Raw genomic sequence first — 24,839 nt, forward strand, 5'->3', positions numbered from 1 at the left:
AACAAGAGGAACCCAAAGGGGCCCACATCAGGACACATCATAATGAAAATGCCAAAGGTTAAAGACAAAGAGAGAATCTTAAAAGTAGCAAGAGAAAAGCAATTAGTTACCTACAAGGCAGTGCCATATGACTGTCAGCTGATTTCTCAACAGAAACTTTGCAGGCCAACAGAAAAAGAAAAAGAAACTTTGCAGGGCAGAAGGGAGTGGCAAGAAATATTCAAAATATTGAATAGCAAGGACCTACAACCAAGATTACTCTACCCAGCAAAGCTATCAAGAAAAACCTAAAGGAGTGCTCACTGAGTCTGCCCTTGAATGTAATACCAAAGCAGTATTATATGAAATGTTGAATGGTATTCTTTAAGAAGAGGAAGAAGAAGAGAGAAGAGGGGGAGGAGAAAGAGGAGGACGAGGAGGAGAAAGAGGAGGAGGAGGAGAATATGAACAATAAAATGGCAATGAATACATATCTATCAAGAATTGAACCTAAAAATCAAAATAAACAAACAAGGAATTTCATGAACAAAATAATTTAATGAATAAAATAGAACCAGAGGCATGGAAACATGGAACAGTCTGACAAATCTCAGAGGGAAGAGGGTAGAGCAGATGGGAAGAGCTCAACCAAAGAACTTAAATGCATTTATGCATTACCTATGGACACAAACAATAGGGTGGTGAAGACCTGAGGCAGGGCAGGAACTGGGTAAATGGGGACATTGGGGGGGGAGGGGAGGAGGGGGCAGGGGAGGTCATCTGTAATACTCTCAACAATAAAGATTTTTTTAAAGCACCTTACAAGTCAGTAATAAAAGGACACGTAAACCCAATTAAAAAATGAGCAGAGGATCTGAATAGACATTTCCTCAAAGAAGATATACAAATGGCCATTAGTGAGTATATAAACTGATGCCTGACATCATTAATCATCAGGTAAATACAAATCAAAATTACAACAAGAAACAATATCTTACCCACTAGGGTGGATAGAATAAAAAAGTCAGATAACAACAGTATTGGTGAAGATGTGGATCAATTGGAACCCTCATACACTACGGATAGGAATGTAAAGTGATGCAGATGTTTTGAAAAACAGTCTGGCAGTTCTTCAAATGATTAAATGCAAAGTTACCATATGGCCCAGCAATTCTACTCCTGGCTATTTATTTACCCAAGTGAAATGAAAACATAAGTCTGTAGAGGACCCCTGGGAAGGCACATGGGCATTTATCTAATAATTGTCAGCTGAATCCAAGGTGACAGGCAGAGCCACGTCCTGGATACACATCTTACCAAAAAGGCAGAAGTGTTCTCAGCTTGACTTTCATCTTTGCCCAGGTGTCAGAGAGTGGGTTTTATTATTGTAAATCCAGCCAAGCACCAGGAATAAATAGGACTCACCTCCCTCTGACTGGCAAATCAGTTTTGACCCCAATCCATGGCCTAGTGGCCAAGGGACACCAAGCACCCCGCCCTGTGGGAGGGGCCCTGAGGTGGAGCCACGCCCTCGGGTTCCTGCCTGACTCATTGGACTGCTCATCACGCCGGGCCCACCCAGAACTGACGTAACTTCCTGGTATTTGGGAGTATAAATTAAATACGTGGTCCGGTGCTAGGTCTCTGCCTCTCCGTCAGAAGAGGACAGCAGTCCCACCCGGTCGCAGCTTTTTCCTTCCATCTTTGTGTCTTGTCTCATTCTTTCCTATTTCTCGAATCCCCAGCCACCTCTACTCTAAGAACTGGACCACTCTCTCCATGCTGGACGCGGAAAAAAGAGACCCACCATATAAGTCTATACAGAAACTTGCATCAAATGTTTATTTTATATCAGCATTATTCATAGTAGCCAAATAGGGGAAACACCCAAATGTCTATTAACAGACAACTAGTGGTTTATTCATATAATGGAATATTATTCTGCATAAATAGAAATGAGTACCAAAACATGCTACAACATAAATGAACCTTGAAAACATTATCTTAAGTAAAAGAAGCCAGTCACAAAAGATGACATCCTATATAACTCCATTCATATGAAAGTCCAAATAGGGAAATCTATACGCTTACATAGATAGAAAGAGTATTAGTGATTGCTTAGGGCTGAGAGTAGTGGAAGGGAAGATTGGGGGTTGTATTAGTGTTTTCCAGAGAACTAGAACCAATAAGATGTGTATATAGTTTTAAAAAAAAAAAGAGTTAACGAATTGATACACAATTATGGAGGCTGGTAAGTAAAAAATCTGCAGTGTGGGCAGGCAGATTAAAGACCCATGATAACCTGATGTTTCAGATCAAGTCCAAGGGCCAAAATTCCCTCTTTCTCAGGAGACATAAGTCTTTTGTTCTATTCAAGTCTTTAACTGTGTGGGTGAGGCCCACCCATGTTATGGAGGACAATCTGTTTTCCTCAAAGTCCACCTATCTAAATGCTAATCTCATCTAAAAACACCTTCATAGAAACACTCAGATAGTGTTTGACCCCATATCTGGGCACTGTGGCCCAGCCAAGTTGACACACAAGTTAGCCATAATGGAAATGATAGATAAAGGTACATGGTTTCTTTTTCTTTTTTTCTTTTTTTTAATATTAGAGGCCCGCTGAACAAAATTCATGCAGTTGGGGGTCCCTCAGCCCGGCCTGCACCCTCTCACAGTCCAGGAGCCCTCGGGGGATGTCTGACTGCCAGCTTAGGCCTGCTTCCCACAGGCCTAAGCTGGCAGTCAGATATCCTTAGCACTGCCATGGAGGCGGGAGAGGCTCCTGCCACCACCACTGTGCTGGCCAGCTGTGGGCCCAGCTCAGAGCTTCTGGCTGAGTGGCGCTCCCCCTGTGGGAGCACACTGACCACCAGGGGGCAGCTCCTGTGTTAAGCATCTGTCCCCTGGTGGTCAGTGCGTGTCATAGCAACCAGTCGTTCTGCCATTTGGTCAATTTGCATATTAGCCTTTTATTATATAGGATATTTTCATTGATTTCAGAGAGGAAGGGAGAGGGAGAAAGATAGAAACATCAGTGATGAGAGAGAATTATTGATCAGCTGACTCCTGCATGCCCCCCACTGGGGATCAAGCCCGCAACCCCGGCATGCACCCTGACCAGGAATCGAACCATGATCTTCTGGTTCATAGGTTGACGCTCAACCTCTGAGCCACCGCGGCTGGCCAGGGTTTCTTTTTAAGATGATAAAAATGCTCTAATATTGACTGTGGTAATGGTTGAAGATGCCTGTGAATACACTAAAAAAACATTGAAATGTACACTTGAAATAGGTGAGTTGTATGCAAATTATATCTCAATATAATTTGTTTTTAAAGAACACACTACCACAGTAATCTTCATAAATTTTTTTAAAGCTCTTTCATCCACAGACCACCAGGAAAACACAAATTACTCTCTGGAGTGGTGATCAATTAATTAAGCAATAGTTATTTACAAAGCCTTGTCATAGCAAAGCAGTGAACACACAGACAGCCCTCAGAAGCACACATTGATGGATTGAGTCTTTGCCCCAAAGATGAATCAGATGATTTTCTAAGTGGTCTCTGGAATAAAATACTCTTTTCACTTTCCAGGGGTTCAGAAAAAGAATAGTACTCAGCTGCTGTAAGAAATCCCTGGAAACTCTATGCAAAGTTCTCTGAGGGACACAGAAATACAATTTCTGGTCTATGTAAGCTTATAGTCTAGTTAGCAAGATATACTACTGGACACAAAATGAAAACAATAAGCAAAAGCATTGTTTAACCTTAAAAGCAACCACAGCTAAGGGGTTCTGTGGCCCAGAAAAAAATAAGAGAAATAATACTTAGCAATAAATATTTAATGAAATCCTACCATTCATAAATGTGCATGCACATTTATACACAGAGATTCATGCATACTTCCAATGGTCAGAAAATTATTTGCAATATAAGCCTTTATTACTAACTAGTTGTATTTAGCAGAAAATATGATTATATTTTCTACACATGAGGAACAATACATAACACACAAGAGTCTAATGAAAAACTAAGATGTTATATGCAAAAGGATTAAACTTCTTAGCCAAATAATTCTAAATTTTTATGTGTATTGCTATTTTATACATATGTAAACAATTTTACAAAAATAATGACATCAAAACCAAGTCAAAATATACCACATACTGGAGAAAGAATGTAAAAAATAAAAAATTTCAGGAATAGTTATAATCTATAAAACACTATCACATATAATGTCTTACTGATTTTTCACAACAGCCCAGGAGATAGTTGTTGTTATTATGTAATGCTCACTCTACATATAGAGAAACTGAGATTTAGAGAGATTAAATGACTCATTAAGGTCTTCCAGGTAATAGTATCAAGGCAATGAAGCTCAGATCTTTGAGTTTTCATATCAAAATTTCTACAATACAATATGTTAGGACACAAAACTAGTCTCAATAATATTAAGAAGACTGAACTCATATCAAGTATCTTCTCTGACCATAATGCTATGAAACGTGAAATCAATCACAAGAAGAAAACATGGAGGCTAAATAACATGTTACTAAACAACAAAATGAAAAGATAATCTACTGAGTGGGAGAACATATTCACCAATACATCTGATAAGGGGTTAATACTCAAAATTTATAAAGAACTTATAAAACTCAACACTAAAAAAAAAACCAATCCAATTAAAAAATGGGCAAAATACCCAAAAAGACACTTCTCCAAAGAGGACATACAGATGGCCAATAGACATATGAAAAGATGCTCAATGTCACTAATGCAAATTAAAACCACACCTGTCAGAATAGCTATCCTATATAATAAAAGCCTAGTATGCAAATTGTTCGACCAGGAGTACAACCAAAAGTTCAACCGCTATGACATGTGCTGACCACCAGGGGGTGGCACGGAACATGGCGGGCATTGGCAATGCAGCACTGGCAGCGGGTGGCAGTGGAGGTGATGCCAGCCCCAATGGGCCCTGATGAGAGCAGGACTGTGGTGGGATGGTGGAACAGGTGAGCGGGCGGCACCAGGCCAAGGCGGGTGCGACCTGGGGCCCAATCGCCCTGCTAATCCCCCACTGAAAGCGACCAGCGGCAGTGGCAGGGGGCGGGGCCGCCGCCCAGCTCCCAGGCACTGAGGGAGCTGGGTGGGGGGCCTGACCCCAATCAATCACCCTGCAGGTGGAATGGTAGAGCACATGATGGGGTGGCGCCAGGCCACGGCAGGGTGCCAGGTGGGGCTATAGGGCTGTGAGGCTGGGGGTGCGAGCTGGGGCCCTATCTCCACAGGCCACCCCAAGGGACCCCACCCATGCACGAATTCGTGCACCAGGCCTCTAGTCATCAATAAACCAACAAACAACAAGTGTTGGAGAGGATGCGGAGAAAAGGGAACCCTTGTGCACTGTTGGTGGGAATAGATTGGTGCACCACTGTGGAAAGCAGTATGGAGTTACCTCAAAAGATTAAAAATGGAACTGCCTTATGACCCAGTCATTCCACATCTGGGAATTTATCCAAAGAAACCTGAAACACTAATTTGAAAGAATGTATGCACCCCTATTTCATTGCAGCATTATTTACAATAGCCAAGATTTGGAAGCAGCCCAAGTGCCCATCAGTAGATGAGTGGATAAAAAAGCTATGGTACATTTACATAATGGAATACCTCTCAGCCATAAAAGGGAAGAAAATTTTACCCTTTGTGACAGCATGGGTGGACCTGGGGAACATTATGCTAAGTGAAATAAGCCATTCAGAAAAAAGACAACTACCATATAATTTTACTCATATGTGAAATTTAATGAACAAACTGGACTAATAATAAGCAAAATAGAGACAGACTCAGATAGAGAGCAGGCAGGCAGCTCTAGTGAAGGGATATTGGGGGTGGGATTGAGAAGAAAAGAAAAAAGAAAGAACTCATGGACACGACAACAGTGTGATGACTGCAGGAGTCCGGGTTGTGGGTGGAGGTGGAAAGGGTTGGGGGGATAAATGGTGATTAAAAATAATAAAATAAAATAAAGAGAAAAATAATTTTCTACAATACCATGAAAAGAAATTGCTGATTCCAGCCAAGAACTAGGACTACTCAGAAAGGTGTATATGTCTATACACTAGGTATCAAAAGAAAATTTTTAAAGAGCAATTATTGTAGCAGTAAAGCTTTCAAGTTTCAGGTTAGGCAAAACGGAAATATAACAACATCCCTAAAAACTATATATTTTTATTTTTTCTCTAGTCATTTTCTACCATCAAAGCAATATTTCTAGTAGAAAGAAATTATAAATTCCCTATACTCTGTTGATCTTTATGTTCTAAGAATTGAGGTTTAATACATACTAAGTTTAATATTTTTTAAAAGTACTTTGGTCTCACTTTCACAAAGTAAGACGTGCATGTCAAAACTAATAAATACAGCTTAAATGCAGAATTTTCTCCATAACAAACAGAACCAATTAGCAAAATGTAGTCTCTTCCCACTTAAAAAAACTCAACTTTTAATATGTTGTGATCATGAAATGGTCATCGGCCAGAGTTAGAGTTCATTATACATCTCTGATTCCCACAACCATAAGGACAAGCTTTGATTTCTATTACAATTGAGAATGAGCCTGAAGATACTCTACAGGAAATTAACGTTTGGCTTTGGTATTCTCCTGGCTTGTAGCAACAGTAGCATAAACCAGGGAACCTATTAAGCAGCACATCCAATTTGTCTGTGCCTTCATTGCCCTCTAGTGGCTATTTTGAAACTAGTTATTAAAGGTGGTATTAGCCTTCAAAAGTCAGTAGTGGTCCTCAAAGTAGAAGGGCAGACCAGCAGCATCAACAACATCCAGGAACGTCTTAGACATACAAATTTCATGCTCCACCTAAGATCTACTAAAAAAAATTGTGAATAGAAATCTAATAGATCCTCCAGATTATTCTCATGTACACTAATGTTTAAGAACCACTAGTGTAAGGGAAGCCTTCTATTCATATTTCAAGTAGATATGAAAGTATATGGGTGTATGGGAATGTGAATTTTATGTGTTAACTTGATTGGGCTAAGGGATGCTCAAATAGCTGGTAAAACATTATTTCTGTGTGTGTCTGTGAGGGTGTTTTTTCCTCAAATTAGCATTTGAATTGGTGGAGTGAGTGAAGCGAATGCTGTCCCCAGTGTGGGTGGTATCATCAATCTGTTGAGGGTCTAAATAGAACCAAAAAAGCACCGGAAGAGCAAAATCACTCTGTCTGAGCTAAGATATCCATCTTCTCCTTCCCTCCGACATGGGTGCTCCTGGTTCTCAGGCTTTCGGACTCAGATGAGGACATACACCATTAGCCCCACGATTCCTAGGCCTTCAGATTTGGACTCAATTACACCATGGGTTTTCATGGTTCTCCAACTTGCAGACAGAAATCGTGGCCTTCACAACCACCTGAGTTCCTATAATAACTATCCTCATTATCTATCTATCTATCTATCTATCTATCCATCCTATTGGTTCTGTTTCTCTGGAGAACCCTGAGTAGTACAATGCATATGACTGTTCTTTTATGAGAGTATTGCTCATAATTATTCCCATGCTTTTCCTACATTTGAAAATGCCTTTGATATGTGCAGAATAATCTAGAAAAGTGTATAATTAGTTGGGAAGATTTAAAAGTGCTGTATATCTATGACTGAATGATATAGAAAAAAGTAGAATAAAATAAATAAAAGTAAATCCATTAGATATTAAATGTTCACTTTAAGAACTTGCTAACTAGCCAAAACATCTGACCAAGATCTATCCATTTGTTTCTTGGCTATAAAATCAATGGGAAAATGTTTGTTGATGAAATGACCATTCAATCCATGTTTGTGTGTGGCATTTAATATTCAAGTTCATTAGTAGATATATATTGTTTCATAACCATTTTTTCCATTACATAAATTGCTACTTCCAATATTCATTATAGCATTATTCATGATAGCCAAGAGGTAAAAGCAACCCAGTGATGGATAAGTAGAGAAAATGTGGCATATACATAGAATATAATATTATTCAGCCTTAAAGAACAAATTCCTGCCCAGAAGTGTAGCTCAGTGGACCTATGAACCAGGAGGTCATGGTTCAATTCCTGGTCATGCCCAGGTTGCAGGCTCAATCCCCAGTAGGGAGTGTGCAAGAGGCAGCTGATCCATGATTCTCTCATCATTGATGTTTCTATCTTTCTCTCCCTCTCTCTTCCTCTCTAAAAGAAAGAAGAAAGAAAGAAAGAAAGAAAGAAAGAAAGAAAGAAAGAAAGAAAGAAAGAAGAAAGAAAGAAAAAGAAATATGTATGTGTGTGTGTGTGTGTGTGTGTGTGTGTGTGTGTGTATATATATAATGTTGTCACACATGCTACAATATAAATGAATCTGAGGACATTATGCTAAGTGAAATAAACCAGTCACAAAAATACAAAGAATGTATAATTCCACTTAGATGTGGTATCTAAAGTAATTAAATTAATCAAAACAAAATAGAATTGCAATTGCCAGGGGCTGAAAAGAGAGGGAAATGGGAAGTAGTTGTTCAGTAGGAACAGAGTCTATTTTGCAAGATAAAAAAGTTACAGAGATGTACAAGGTAAATATAATTAACACTACTGAACTATACACTTAAAAAATGGTTAAGATGGTAAATTTTATGTCTTGTTTTCTTCCTCTTCCCTTCCTTTTCCTTTTTCTCAACTCAATCCATCCCCAACTCAATATGCACTGAATCAAGAAAATGCAGGTGAGAAGAACAAGTGTTCTGCTCTCTCCTTCCTTTTGCAGTTCTCCACAACAGGTGCATCAGTTTTAGTTCAGGAAAAATGAGGAGAAAGTTGGAGAGAAGCTCAATTCCAGCCTTCAAATTATGGGAACCAGACCTTTTCTTCCAATTCAAGCTCAAAATGGCTACTCTGCCTGACAACAGGCAAATATATCTAAGTTCTTAAGGTCTTCAAAACCAAATGAAAAATTAATTTAAATAATAAAAATATTAATATACTCACTCTCACATTCATAAATAATGTACCAGAACTGATCTCAAATTAAAGAAAGCAAAACTAAGAAATAACACACACATAGACACACAACATTTTCTTTACTAACCAATGAAACAAAAAATAAGAAAATACGTCTCATAAAGGATAGCTTATTCCATTAGAAAATACTTCATTCTACATTCTATTTGCACTGGTTTCCCATCAATTTCATCAGGTTTTCTTTCTTTACTTTTGTTTGGGTGCAAAGTCCCATAATAAACAATAAGAAAAATAATTCCAAGGATAAGAGCAAGAGCTATAATAATACTAATAGGTATAAAATAGTCTGAATTAAAAATAGAAAGTGGGCAAAACCACAACACAATCAATATCCCCAGTGTGGCCAGTACCCTTACAATATAATAACAAGACATTGGACATTTGGTATTCTGCCCCTGAATATTAAAAAATGTAAAAATAAGAACAAATCCAACAACAATCCTGTATAAGAACTCCATACTTATGGAAGCACAAAACTTAGTTTGGTTTTTAAATGCCCACAATATACCTAAAAACCAAAGAAATGACAACAGGCATAAAGCAATCTTAACATTTAAGAATAAAAGAAGTACAACACTCAGCATCCAAGATAATAATGTAAAAAACTTGTAAAAGAGATATGTGAGTTTGGGACAGGGCCCAGTAAGGACATTTTTATCAGGTAAGGATTTTCTTAAAGATATTTGATAATCAACAGTCGACCAAGAAATAGCACAGCAAGAGACCATGAGGGCTGCATCTACAAAACAAAACAAATTTTAAAAGGTACATTGTTACAGGAATAAAAATTACAATATTAAATTACCATATACCATACATGCTTTATCTGTATTTACACATACCCACAGACATGCCAGGTACTTTATATACTCATCTCATCTAATCCTTCAAGATAGATATTACTATTCCCATATTACATATGAAGGATTAATGCTTACAGAATATATATTATTTGACCCAAGTCATACAGCTAGCAAGTTGCAGTTCAGATTTGACTCTAAAGCTACCCAATTCCAAAGATGGTGTACTTAACCACTGCATTAGACTGCTTTACAAGATTCTGAACTGTACAACTAGTATAGTGAAAACTACATACTATACTCTGGAAATTCTCTAAGACATTACTGTTATAAACCTAGCTATTCCAGTCTTTGGCTTTGACCCTAGGCATATATCAGCATCATGCGAGAGAGGAAAGTGGGAAGGAAGGAAGGAAAAAAGAAAGGATGGGAGGAAAGGAAGGAGGGAGGAGGGAGGAGGGCGGGAGGAAGGAAAGAAAATTTAACATAAGTATGAGTTGGATGTCAACAAGCTCAATTTCCCATCCTATATAATAAAAGTCTAATATGCTAAGTGTCCAACCATTCTCCTGACCATTCGACCAGTCACTATGATGCACACTGACTACCAGGGGGCAGACGCTCCAACCAATAGGTTAGCTTGCTGCTGGGGTCTGGCCAATCGGGACTGGGCGAGATGGCCGGACACACCCTGGAGCCCTCCTGTGGTCCCTCCCCAGCTCTGATCGTGCATCTGTGGGGTCCCTCGGCCTAGCCTGAGCCCTCTCGCAATCCGGGATCCTTCGGGGAATGTCAGAGAGCCAGTATTGGCCTGATCCCCACAGGCCAGGGCAAGGGACCCCACCAGAGCATGAATCTGTGCACCGGGCCTCTAGTCTGTATATATTTTTATTTATTTCAGAGAGAGACAAAGATAGAAACATCAATGGTGACAGAGAAGCAGTGATCAGCTGCCTCCTACCTGCCCCACACTGGGGATTGAGCCCACAACCTGGGCCTGTGCCCTAACCGGAAATCGAACTGTGACCTCCTGGTTCATAGGTCTATGTTCAACCACTGAGCCACCAGCCAGGCTATCCAGTAGTCTTAGATATTTTCAGAGGGAGAGTAGATTCAAATAATTTAGCCTTTAGTGGTAGAGCTGATTTACATAACCTGAGTTTTTTATCTGCTTTCCATCTTCTAAACACTTGTTGATATTTCTAATCTGCTATTCCACTCTGCATTCTATTTGTTCTTGTGGGTTTATATTATTTTTAATCCTTTACTCTCCTTATTAGTGTGGTTCAGGAAGGAGCAAAAATAAAAGAATATGTTCAGCCTTCTGAAATACTTCTATAAGTAACCTGATTTTTTTTAACATTCTGAGTTATTCTTCTTGATTCTCAAAACAATACATGGTTACTGTAGAATTTTGGAAATTCAGAGAAAAGTGTAAAGAAGATTAAATAAATTCATTCATAATCTCACTACCCATAAGCAGCCACATTAACATTTTTCATATTTTCTTCCAGACACTGTTCAATATAATAATTTCTTTGTATCCTTAAAAGTATGCTCATAGGAAATTTTATAAACTGTTTTTGTCTAAATTTTATTTTAGAATTACTTTCCTGTCATTAAAAGTTATCACTATTTTCTGTGGCTAATAGTTTTTATAGTATCATTGTACAGTAATTTATTTACCAATTATTCTATTGTTAGACAATTAGCTTTTATTTATGTCTTTATTTATTTTGCTATTTTTAGCTAATACCTCAATTTCTTACTTCAAGGAGAAACTAAAGAATGAGGATAAAACCTCATAATATGAGGATAGAACCTCATAATATGAAGATAGTCACTGGATCCCATTGTGATCCAGATGCTATGTACTACTTGGAATCATCAGCAGATCTACCATATGATAAGCTATAAACTCTAAATGTTCAACTTCTAGTTTCAGTAACTATGTGGCACAGAACACGTAAGTCCCAACCCACAAATTATTTGCATCACAAGGAAAAAGAGGTCTTATACACAATAGGTTCATTTCAGTGTCTTATTAACAAGCAAGGTAAAAATAATAATATTAGAAGGGACTACAACATTGAAGTTTATGGGAAATTGGAAACAGAAAGACTACTTAGGGAAAGAAACTGATCTCACAGGTGAGTCTAGCATAGAGGGAACTCCAGGAAAGATGACAATCTGGTACTCTGAGATTAATCCAAGTCTGCATGAAACCCTAGTCATTACTTTTTTTTAACATCTCAAATTAAACAACTATTAAATGGGGTTTTTTTATGGAAATGTCAAACTGTCCTTTAAAATTGAATATTTTACCTTAACAATGAAATATGCTATAATAAAACAACATATTGGTCAACTTTCATGAGTTTTGTAGCATTTGCACTTTCATCTAATGATTCCAATTCTGGAAATTTACCCTATGGATATACTTTACACATGCATAAGATTATTACAGCAGCATTTTTTGCAACAGTAAAATATTAGAAACAACCTAACAACATAAACCGGGGCTTGTTAAATAAATCATGGTATATCTATAATTTGTAATACTATTCAGATAATAAAAATGAATGAGGGAGCTCTTTCTGTACTGATATGAATAGATCTCCAAGACATACTGTTAAATACTGCAAAAAAACTGTTTTTATTTTAAGTTACTATTTATATAAAAGAGGGGGAAGGAAGAGAGAAAGGGAGAGACACAGACAAAGAGATAATTAATATAGGTTTTTTAAATTATTTTCTAAAAGAATCATCGAAAAACTGCCAAGTTTCCTTTCTGGGCAAACAAAAGAAGGAATGGGGAAAAAAAGGAGGGAGGCAACATATCTTTATATACTTTTAAATATTTAAATCATGTCCTTCTTTTTAAAACTTAAACAATTCTATAAAGAAAAACAATAAAAAATTCTAAAACCTGCCCTAAAGTTATGTAGTTAACATAAGATCTCAGAGGCATCCATCTAACAAAGGGTGTTAAGAAAGACTTACACTGACTGATATTTGCTTGACCGTGTTCCAAACAGGTATAGAGCTGAAGAACAAGTTGTGGGCAGCCTTCCAGGTAGGTCTCAAATAGCCTGAGCATGCTCAAATCAGTCACTCCATCTATAACTTCTTTATGTGGATCAATTTGTTTTTCTATGAAGTTATCAGTTTTGCTGCTATATTTGAAAGCCACATGATAACCCTTTTTCAAGGCAAACCAATACCTGTAAAGTAAACATGATCATTTGTCTTGTGTAATATATACTTTATAACATGTATATTAATATACACAATAATTTGAAAAAAGTAGCATATGTTTAAGTACAGATTTTTCCCACAAACTTTCTCTACTACAAATTTCTTATGGTGGCTTTATTGAGATTCAAACCCTATAACTTTTTATTTCATGTTTGATGTGCCATTTTGTGCTAGCACTGTTAAATATACATTACTCATTTCATCCTTACAATAATTGAGATGAGTAGGTATTATTCCCATTTTACAGATGGGGAAACTAAGGCTGAAAAACAGTAAGGTGATTCACTGACAGTTACATAGAGAATAAGGGGCAGACCTAGAGTCCAAACTGAGATCTTATGATTCCTAGTCTTAACCACTACTTTCTGAAAGACAAACTGCAATTTTCAATTCATACAATTTATCTTTTTTTAAAAATTTATTTTAGAGAGAGGAAGGGAGGGAGGGAGAAAGAGAGAGAGAGAGAGAGAGAGAGAGAGAGAGAGAGAGAGAGAACATTGATGTGAGAAACATCGATCAGTTGCCTCCTTACAGGCCCAGAACCAGATATCAAACCCACAACCTGGGTATGTGCCCTGACTGGGAATCTAACCCACCAACTTTTGGTGTATAAGACGACGATTCTACCAACTGAGCCACAGCACATGTGCACTAGGCTGCCCAACCCAGGCCCTGCTCCAGTCACAGACAACCAAATTAACAGGGAGCTTCCACACACATGTGCACACTGGGCCACCCCACACCCAACATAGGAGCCCCTAAACATATAAAGCAAAAATTAACAGACAATATTACAACAATAGTAAGGGACTTTAATACCTAACTTAGATTAATGGATATATCATGAGACAAAAAATCAATAAGGAAACAAAGACCTTAAATGTCACATTAGGCCAAACTGACTCAATAGATTATGTATAGAATATTTCATCCAAAAACTGCAGGATACACATTTTTTTCAAGTGCACATAGAACATTCTCTAAGACTGATCACATATTAGACCACAAAAGAAGTCTCAATAAATTCAAGAAGACTGAAATCATATCAAGCATTTTTTCAACCATATTATCAAACTAGAAATCAACTAAGAAAAGAAAACTGGAAAAATCAGAAACATGTGGAGATAAACAACATGCTATTAAACAACCAATTGATCAAACAGGAAATCAAAAAATACCTGGAGACAAATTAAAATGAAAATACAACTTTCCAAAATCTATGAGATGCAGCAAAAGCAGTTTTAAGAGGGAAGTTCATAGCTATACAGGCATATCTGGGTTGCAAGTTCCCTGCCCCAGTTGTGGCTTGTTTGGGAGGCAACCAATTAATGTGGCTCTCTTGCCTAGATATTTCTCTTTCTTTCTTTCTTTCTTTCTTTCTTTCTTTCTTTCTTTCTTTCTTTCTTTCTCCCTCTCTCTCTCTCTCTCTCTCTCTCTCTCTCTCCCTCTCTCTCTCTCTCTCTCCCTTCCTCCCTCCCTCCCTCCTCCCTTCCACTATCTCTAAAATCAATGGGAAAAATATCCTCCAGTGAGGATTAACCAAAAAAAATTAAAAATTTAAAAATAAAGTGAAAGAGAAGTTACAACTGATAACATCCTATATAATAAAAGCCTAGGTGGCGTCATGCACGACATCATCACAAGATGGCCACCACAAGATGGCCGCCCTCATGTCATCACAAGATGGCCGCCACTAGATGACCAGCAGGGGAGGGCAGTTGAGGGTGAACAGGCCAGCAGGGGAGGGCAGTTGTGGCAATCAGGCCAGCAGGGGAGAGCAGCTGGGGGCCATCAAACCAGCAGGGGAGGGCAGTTGGGGGTGACCAGACCTGCAGGGGAGGGCAGTTGGGGGCCATCAGGCCAGCAGGGGAGGGCAGTTGGGGGCGATCAGGCCAGCAGGGGAGCAATTAGGTGTCAATCAGGCCAGCAGAGGAGCAGTTAGGGGGCGATCAGGCTGGCAGGCAGAAGTGGTTAGGGGCAATCAGGAAGGCAGGCAGGCGAGTGGTTAGGAGCCAGAGGTCCCGGATTGTGAGAAGGATGTCCGACTGCCAGTTTAGGCCCACAGGGATCGGGCCTAAACCGGCAGTTGGACATCCCCCAAGGGGTCCCAGATTGGAGAGGGTGCAGGCCCGGCTGAGGGACAACCCTCCCCTGTGCACAAATTTCATGCACCAGGCCTCTAGTAGAAATATAAAGAATCATTATATGCCAACAAATTGAACAGCCTAGAAGAAATGCACAAATTTCTAGAATGATACAACCTTTCAAGACTGAATCAGGCTCACTGGTTGAGCATGGACCTATGAACCAGAAGGTCATGGTTTGATTCCCAGTCAGTGCATATGCCCGGATTGCAGGCTCAATTCCAACTGTGGGGCGTGCAGGAGGCAGCTGATCAATGATTCTCTCTCATCATTGATATTTCTATCTCTCTCTCCTTTTCCCTTTCTCTCTGAAATCAATAAAAAAAATATATTTTTAAAAAAGACTGAATCAGGAAGCACCTCAAGACATGAATTTAGAATAAGAAAAAGGCTTGATTGATGCAAGAGGAACCAAGATGGCGGCATAGGTTAACGCCGGAGTTTGTTGCCTCGAACAACCGCTTCAAAAATACAACTAAAAGACGGAACAGACATCATCCAGAACCACAGGAAGGCTGGCTGAGTGGAAGTTCTACAACTAGGAGGAAAGAGGAAACCATACGAGACTCAGAGGAGGCACAGTGCTGAAGTGAAATACTAAGGTGCGGAGTGCATGTGGAGCGGGCCGACGGCGGAGGGCGCGGTTGTTGTTTTCAATCCGGAGGGAGTTTCAGACTCTGAGCTCCAGATCTGGGCGAGTCTCTAGGGATCCAGACTCAAACGGGAGAAGCGGGAAGGCAGCTTTCTCTCCGAGGTTTGCAGTGGTTGCAGAGCTGCCGGGGACGGAACTGAGAGCAGCCATAACTGCTCGCTCCGCCCGCCCTGTAGATCCCCAGGGACCCGCCCCGCCCAAGCCCTGCACAGAGGCATTTGCCGGATAGCCTTAGGCAAACGCTAGACTAGCACCGCCCTAGAGATCCAGGACAGAAGCTCTCCCACTGCAGACACAGCTGACTCTCATAGCCAGTTAGCCTGGAGGTCAATTCACCCCCAATATTGCCGACAACAATCAAGGCTTAACTACAACAAGACTGCGCACAAAGACCACAAGGAGGTACACCAAGAAAGCATAAAAAATGCGGAGACAAAGAAACATGACAGAAATGGAGGATATAGAGCTAAAAAACACACTTTTAAGGGCTTTCAATAATCTCCTAGAAACTGCCGATAAACTTGATGAGAGCCTCAAGAAAACTAATGAGACCCTCGATGTTGTGATAAAGAACCAACAAGAAATTAAGCATACACTGACTGAAATAAAGAATATTATACAGACACCCAACAGCAGACCAGAGGAGCGCAAGAATCAAGTCAAAGATTTGAAATGCGAAGAAGCAAAAAACACCCAACTGGAAAAGCAAAATGAAAAAAGAATCCGAAAATATGAAGATAGTGTAAGGAGCCTCTGGGACAGCTTCAAGCGTACCAACATCCGAATTATAGGGGTGCCAGAAGATGAGAGACATCAAGATATTGAAAACCTATTTGAAGAAATAATGACAGAAAACTTCCCCCACCTGGTGAAAGAAATGGACTTACAGGTCCAAGAAGCACAGAGAACCCCAAACAAAAGGAATCCAAAGAGGACCACACCAAGACACATCATAATTAAAATGCCAAGAGCAAAAGACAAAGAGAGAATCTTAAAAGCAGCAAGAGAAAGAGACTCAATTACCTACAAGGGAACACCCATACGACTGTCAGCTGATTTCTCAACAGAAACTTTGCAGGCCAGAAGGGAATGGCAAGAAATATTCAAAGTGATGAATACCAAGAACCTACAACCAAGATTACTTTATCCAGCAAAGCTCTCATTCAGAATTGAAGGTCAGATAAAGAGCTTCACAGATAAGGAAAAGCTAAAGGAGTTCATCACCACCAAACCAGTATTATATGAAATGCTGAAAGGTATCCTTTAAGAAGAGGAAGAAGAAGAAAAAGGTAAAGATACAAATTGTGAACAACAAACATGCATCTATCAACAAGTGAATCTAAGAATCAAGTGAATAAATAACATGATGTACAGAATGAACTGGTGATTATAATAGAATCAGGGACATAGAAAGGGAATGGACTGACTATTCTTGGGGGGGAAAGGGGTGTGGGAGATGCGGGAAGAGACTGGACAAAAATCATGCACCTATGGATGAGGACAGTGGGTGGGGAGTGAGGGCGGAGGGTGGGGTGGGAACTGGGTGGAGGGGAGTTACGGGGGGAAAAAAGAGGAACAAATGTAATAATCTGAACAATAAAGATTTAATTAAAAAAAAAGACATGAATTTAAGTGTAGACCACATTTCACAGAAACTATAGACATCTCCTAAGAATAAAATCAAAGTCTCTAGAGAGGACTTGGTGAAGGCCTCACAATTTTTTCAGGGGCAATGACCAGAACATAATCATGGATACTAGCCTAGGCATGCAAGAAACAAACCAATATGAGTACCCAGTAGTAGAAGCAGAGCCAGTAGTAACAAACTTGTAAAAGCTTCAGATATTGAAATTGTAAATGAAACAGCTATGCTATGTTTAAAGATATAAATGCCAAGTCTGAAATATCTACAGTGAACAGGAAACTACAAAAGGTGACATAGCAGACTTGTGAAAAGAACCAAATACAGCTTCTGTTATGAGTCTGTTAGATATAGTGAGAATATCTAACTTACATTTGCTTGCAGTCCCAGAAGGCAAAGAGACAGAAAATGTTAGAAAGTAATGACTAAGGATTGTGCAGAAGTGAAAGAAGTTTTAAAGAATCATGAGAACTAGCAAATGTCAAGCAAGAGAAATAAATCTATACTTAGATATATCATAATTAAACTGTAGAAAACCAAAGGGAAAGAGAAAAATCATAAGAGCAACCAGAGGGAAAAAAGACTGTCACCTAACACTTCAAGAGAAACAATAAACACCAAAAGACAAGAGAATGTAATACGAAGAGATAAAATAACTAACTACTCATCTCAAATTCTATAGCCACTAAAATATCTCTCAAGAAAGCTAATGAAATACTGACATTTCTAGACAACCGAAAACTGAAAATGACTCACAATAGATGCAATTCTGGACCTCAGCAGGCAGAAGAAAAGTGATCCATAGTGGAAAGTCTGAGATTCAAGAAGGAATTAAAAATAAAGAGAATAGTAAGTATATAGGTAAGTATAACAAAATTTAGCTATATAAAACAGAAATAATAACACAATAATATGGTCTAGTGAGATTAAACACAAGAATTAAAATGCCAGCAATATTAATGTACAGTATATGTTGGGAATATGGTACATGGAATTCAAGTGTTTTGAGGTCTTTATATTATTTTTGAGAACAATAAAGGTTCTGTTCAACTTTGGACCTGGGATAATTTAAGACAGCACATTATGAGATAACTCAAGATTGCACTTTACGGACTATGCTTCTATATAGGATGTAATATGTTGGAGGAACCAATCCTCCTGCCAAAACAACTAAAGAAACTGGAAACTGAGCTGATGTTTCTGCAGATATTTGTTGCCTGGAGGTACAAGGGCAAGATGTTGAAAATATGGATTTTTCTCAGGTAGAGGGTTATTGTTAGAACAGAAAAAAATAGCAGAGGTTTTAAAGATTTTGTAGGTCTAAAGACAGGGACCTCAAAAGCTCAGTCAGTTCCCCTCCCCCCTCGCCCCCAGGACATTTAACAAATTTTGGAACTATAAGATAAAGGCTAACTCTAAGCAGAAAGTCTTGAAAAAGCCAAGGAGATAAGGACCCAGTAGTATTCAGGACATGCGGGAGGGAGCATGACTACATCAGGCTCTCAGTGCCCTAGAAGGCTGCACCCTAGGAGCAAACCAAGAGTAGACTGAACCTCGCTCTAAATGTCCCGGAGAGAAAAGGAAAATAGTGTTATCTGGAGCCTCTATAATTTTTACATATAATGTCTAACATTCAATAAAAATTATTAAGTATGTCAAAAGACAATGAAAATCAAGGCAATTTTGCCTTTTATAATACAATTTATAATTTATAACACAATGTCCTGCAGTACCTTCAAGCCATTATTTGAAACACCAAAGAAAATAGTTCTGTAGATATGAAAATTTTACATTTATAGAATGGCTAATAAAGAATTTACCATATTTCTAAACTCTCAGCAAGGTAAATGTTATCCTTCTCTAGATATTATAACCTCATAATTCTCATTATTGCTCATGCAGAATATTCATTAAATCTTATTTATTACACATTAAAAACATCAGCACTTTTACTCCATCCCTTTAAACATTTTCATCTTATTGAAAACATAGTTTCAAAACTAACCTCCAATATCTACACCTAAAGTACTTTCCAGCTTCTCTAAAACCTGTACTTTTTTTCTCATTACATATTTTGTTTCTCTTACATGTTATAACCTTACTAACTCCAGCTTTAAAGACAAAGTATGTGAAAATAATTTGAAAATTATAAATCTCCACACAAATTTAATGGCATTTATTATTATTATCATCAATTAACATATAAAAAGCCTGAAAATTCTTAATACTTTCAACAAGTCACCATGAATATGTTGCTTTTTAACAGGACAGAATCAGAAATTAACCTTTATGTAAGCTATTAAAATTCCAAAATTAAATGTAATAAAACAGTATGTTATCCACTTAATGTGCTTTTAATTTTTTTCTTTTAAGATATACAGATATCTTAAAAGTAAAGAGAAAAATTGCTTTTAACAAAATTAAATCCCTTAAGGTAATATTGAAAAGGTCATATGAAATTAGATATACAGGTAATCATGGAATTCTTAAGGCCTATTTAGATATTAGTTTCTTTAACTATTAAAGTTTTTGAGCATGATTCTTAAAGAGCATGATTCTTAAAGCTGTTTCTAGTTCTGTGCATGATTCTGTACCAGCTTACCACATGGCTACTATATCATTGCAGTAAATTTTTCATTTGGTTATATCAATGGTACAAGTAACTTAAAAATTAAGTGCTCTAGCAGAGTTGCAAGTGATAAACATATTTGCACTATTAGGGTTTGAATATAAAACAGAAGATCACAAAACATAGAAATTAGTCTTTTTCCTTCTCATAAAAAGTGAGCACATGTCAGAAAAAGTAACTTAATTAGGTAAACTAAAACATTAATAAACCTGGAAAATTCTGACAGTACAGCAATGACTCATACAAACAGCAATAATAAGGAGCCAGTAACCTTTGTGCTACATGCAAATAGGGGACCTTTGTACATTTGACAACCTAGATACAGAAAGGCAGTTTCTGTTCGAATAAAAGTAAAATAGTGTTAATGATCAAAAGTGTACGCTCACCTTGTAAAAATTCCTCCTTGCAAGCAGTGAAGTAGAAGAAAACGATGCTGACTTTCTTGGCCTGCTTTCTTTAAATCAGACTTGTACCAAGAATAACTAAAACACTGGACCACAAGTGTTCCAACAAGCATAAAACTTACTGTTAAAACACCAAAAACATATTGTCCTTCATGGAAAAACCTAACAGATACCCAGATGTCCACAATTAAATCAGTTATATAGATTATAATGCCAACAACTGACATCATAAAATTCGATTTAGTATATTTCATTATGAATCACTATAGCTCTTAGTTGTCTACTTTCTTCTGATACAAAAAGAAAAAAAACAGCTTTTGTATAGCACTGAATTTTATTTTCTACTCTCTAAATCTATTTAGAAGAACAAATATTATGAAATTGGAACACTAAAATCAAAGTGACTAATTTTAACTTTCTTTTCTAAATCTCTAATCTAGGTTTAATGTTACAAGGTTTTATTCAATCTTCTGTTTCACAATGATCTTCATTACCGATGACAATACCTAAAATAAAACATATTTATATTTATATATAAGATTCTTAAACTCTTGAGTATAGTATTAAAAACCCTAGGTCATGAGTTTATCAAAGCTCTATTTAAATATATAATAATATATAACACCTAAATATAGTTCTTATAATAGCTTTGGGAAAGTAAAGTCTCAACAATATACTAACAAACTGAAAACTTCCTCTCAAACTATTTACCTTTTTTTCCAGACTATTTATCTTTTAAAAAGCTTAACCTAGGTCTCTCTGCTCTTCATATGAGAAGATAAGCCATCTGCAAACCAGGAAGTGAGCCTTTACCAGGCACTGGGTCTGTTTTTCACCTTGATCTTGGACTTCCTTTCTTCTCAGATATGCTTCTACTGGAAAAGGCTTCTCTACCCTAATTCTCATCTACTTGCCAACCAGAGAGCCTGAAACTCTCCACTAGAGATGGAATCCTCCAGGTTAAACATTCTCCTCTATTAAAATAAATATTGCACATAGGGTGGAAGAGTAGATAGTAATAAAAGTAGCTACCATTTGAGTGTTTACTTCATGTGAAATGTTTTACATATATTATTTCATTTAATCCTTACAAATCCTTATGAGAAGGATATTATGGGCCCCATTTTACAGGTCAGAAAACTGAGTTTAGAGAGATATTGGGTGTTTAGGTGAGTTATCTCTAAAGAGCAAACCGTTTTTTTTTAATAGTAGATGATTCCTTTAAAATTACAAACTATAATACCTAACCACTCCATACATGCATTTCTTAATCACTCACCCCACACAGATAGCTTCCTTTACCTGGAACGGATATGGAAAACACTAGCAGTTTTGAATCAAGTTTAATAAGATGGGAAAAATAACTTCTAAGAAACTTATTAATTGCATTATTGGTAGAATATCAGATTCAATAAACTAATCCAATATGATATCTTCTATATTCCTAATTTAGTGAGGCAGGGACATACCGCAACTGTAGAGAAACCTACACAGCAAGGTAGTAAATACAGCAGCTCTCATAAAGAAATCCCCAGCTCTTTCAGTAACCACATAGTTGTACAACTTGCATGAAGGACAGTTCACCTTTATCCCTACAGTCGATCACTATTCCAATACCACCTTATGAGAAAAAATGCCACCTATAAAATTTGACTTCCTACGAAACTCGTGACACTAACTTAATACGACAGTTCCAATCCAATTTTATTCAGAAGTCAGCCCAGCTGTGTGGCTTCCTGGCTGTCAGCCCAAATATATAACCTTTGTCCACTGTACATGATCTCTTGGCAATAAACCAGATATTTACAAAGTAAAAACTAGCGACCTTTCACTTGTCGACCAAATTTAACACACGTAAAATATAGACTAGACTTACTTGTCAAATATAAAAAGCCTTCTTTAACTCAGTCTCTTCCAGAAAATCTTCATTTATTTCTTCTTCACTGAAAACAAGTATCATTAAAGAGTTTGTAAACCTTTAAGATCGAAGGCTAAAATGAAACTGAAATCACCTGTTAGTCATATGTGGGATTTTTCTAATCTAGTGATAAGAGTGATTCATGTGACTACGATATAACCTTTTATAACCATCACTTTGGGAACACGAATAACATGCCTCCTTTTATAGGTTGCCTAGGTTACAAGCTTTCATTGTATTTATCAATTAAGTTTAAGGAAAATACAATTTGCCTCACAGCATATCCAAGTGAACAGATATATTTGGAAAAGAGATTCTTGAATTTGAAATACTGAGAATTTACAATGCATCATTAAGTTAGCCCTATCTACTTTTTTAAACCGTATACCTTCTCAAACCCTATCATATGAATATTGGTTTCTGTTCCCAAAAACATCCACTAAATGTCTTCTATTTCCAAGCCTGTCTATAATGCCCTTCTACCTTCACCTACCTGATGAAATTCTATCAATCCTTTAAGAATCAGCTCAAAACCCATAACCTTTAAGCTTTCCTAGATCTTCCCAATCTGATGCTCCCCTTCCTCCTTGCAATCCCATCACTTTAGCTTCTCCTCTAGGATTTACCCAAGTATATGTTAAAATAAGACCATGTGTTGCCCTAACCGGTTTGGCTCAGTGGATAAAGCATCGGCCTGTGGACTGAAGGGTCCCAGGTTTGATTCCGGTCAAGGGCATGTACTTTGGTTGTGAGCACATCCTCAGTGGGGGGTGTGCAGGAGGCAGCTGATCGATGTTTCTCTCTCTCATCGATGTTTCTAGCTCTCTGTCCCTCTCCCTTCCTCTCTGTGAAAAATCAATAAAATATATTTTTTTTAAAAAATAAGACCATGTGTAGCTGCTTTCTGGTTGTGAGTGTCTGGAAAGGGCCTCCTATCTTTCATTTTTAATACCCTCCACAATATGTCTACAAGACATACTTTGCATGTTGTGGGCAGATGATAAATGACTACAAATGTGACTAGATAGAATGGAAAAACCTTTGGTCTTATTTCTTGGAGAGGAGGTCAACCTTCAAGTCACATTGCTAAACATATCAACAAAGACTCAATTTTGTATCTGTAGCTTAGATCCCTCTTCTGAACTCAACTCACCTATCTAAACTATCTATAGGTATTATCAAGATATCCCACAATCACCTCATTTCAACTTCTCCAAACCAAGTTTACTATCTGCCCTCTGTTCCTGCTCTTCTGCTAGTGTCTCCTTGTATGACTCTACTTGTCATTTAACTTTTTTTTGAATCCTCACCTGAGGATATGCTTTCACTGATTTGAGAAAGAGAGAGGGGGGGCGGGGAGGCAGAGAGAGAGAAACATTGGTCAGTTGTCTGCCCTACACGCCTGATATGGGATCCAACCTGAAACCTAGGTATGTGCCCTGACTGGGAATTGAACCCACAACCTTTTCCTGTAGAGGACAACTTTCCAATGAAGTGAGCCACCCGGCCAGGGCAAGTCACCTAACTTTTAAATTATTTGTTGGGTCCATTTCTTCATCTGTCAAATGAAGAGCTTGGTAGTAAACAAATGAAATCAAGATGGGAGGCACAAAGAAAATTCTAAAAAAAAAAAAAAAAAAAAAAAGCTAAGGGATAAAAGCTAAGGGAGCTGCCCCTGAGTCTCAGAAGAGCCCTATGGTGCAGAAATGACTGTCCCACCCTCTTCTCAAAGGTTCTGCTGACTTTCCAGCAGAGTTCTGAATAGCCATTAATTCATGGCCACAAATACATAAATATCGATGCGTTGATATTCCTGACCTAGGGAATTTTGATGGTTAGTCCAAGCATTTTTTTAAAAGGCACATTGCTTGGCTCTGGCCAGTTGCTCAGTGGTTAGAGCGCTGGCCCTGTGAGCCCGATTCCCAGTCAAAGGCATTGCCTCGGTTGCACAGGTGCCGGCTGCACGCTCAAACCCCAGCCCCGTCAGCCCTGCGGGGACAGCCAATGGATGTGTCTCTCTCACATCCATGTTTCTCCCCCCACCCCTTTCAACTCTATCTAAAAGCAATGGAAAACATCCTCAGGTGGGGATTATAAATCAATACTAAAAATAAAAGGCGTATTGCCTGCCTTCCCTTTGCAAAGGGGAGCGTTTATATCAGCGGTTCTCAACCTGTGGGTCGCGACCCCTTTGGCGGTGGAAGGACCCTTTCACAGGGGTCGCCTAAGACCATCCTGCACATCAGATATTTACATTACGATTCATAACAGTAGCAACATTACAGTTATGAAGTAGCAACAAAATAATTTTATGGTTGGGTCACAACATGAGGAACTGTATTTAAAGGGCCAGA

At 38.2% G+C, this 24,839-nt stretch overlaps 1 protein-coding gene across 1 annotated transcript; it reads right to left on the minus strand.

Annotated features, from left to right (window-relative positions):
• Nucleotides 1-9,078: 9,078 nt before the first annotated feature.
• On the minus strand, nucleotides 9,079-21,073 carry XKR9 (XK related 9). The gene is made up of 3 exons (XM_023751908.1): nucleotides 20,550-21,073; nucleotides 12,842-13,062; nucleotides 9,079-9,777 (listed from the first exon to the last, which is right to left on the minus strand). The coding sequence occupies exons 1-3, from the start codon at nucleotides 20,819-20,821 to the stop codon at nucleotides 9,149-9,151; spliced, it is 1,122 nt and encodes a 373-aa protein (XP_023607676.1). The 5' UTR covers nucleotides 20,822-21,073; the 3' UTR covers nucleotides 9,079-9,148.
• Nucleotides 21,074-24,839: the final 3,766 nt, after the last annotated feature.

Source organism: Myotis lucifugus, unplaced genomic scaffold (genome assembly GCF_000147115.1).
Source record: "Myotis lucifugus unplaced genomic scaffold, Myoluc2.0 scaffold_27, whole genome shotgun sequence".
NCBI classification, from domain to species: Eukaryota; Metazoa; Chordata; class Mammalia; order Chiroptera; family Vespertilionidae; genus Myotis; species Myotis lucifugus.

Bases quoted from the DNA above. Each gene is read 5' to 3' on its own strand.
- XKR9 (XM_023751908.1), bottom strand. From the start codon at position 20,821: ATGAAATATACTAAATCGAATTTTATGATGTCAGTTGTTGGCATTATA. The intron at 13,063-20,549 runs GTGAGCGTACAC...TTTACTTTACAG, and splicing joins CAAGGAGGAATTTTTACAAG to GTATTGGTTTGCCTTGAAAA. The intron at 9,778-12,841 runs GTAAGTCTTTCT...TTTGTTTTGTAG, and splicing joins TCAAGCAAATATCAGTCAGT to ATGCAGCCCTCATGGTCTCT.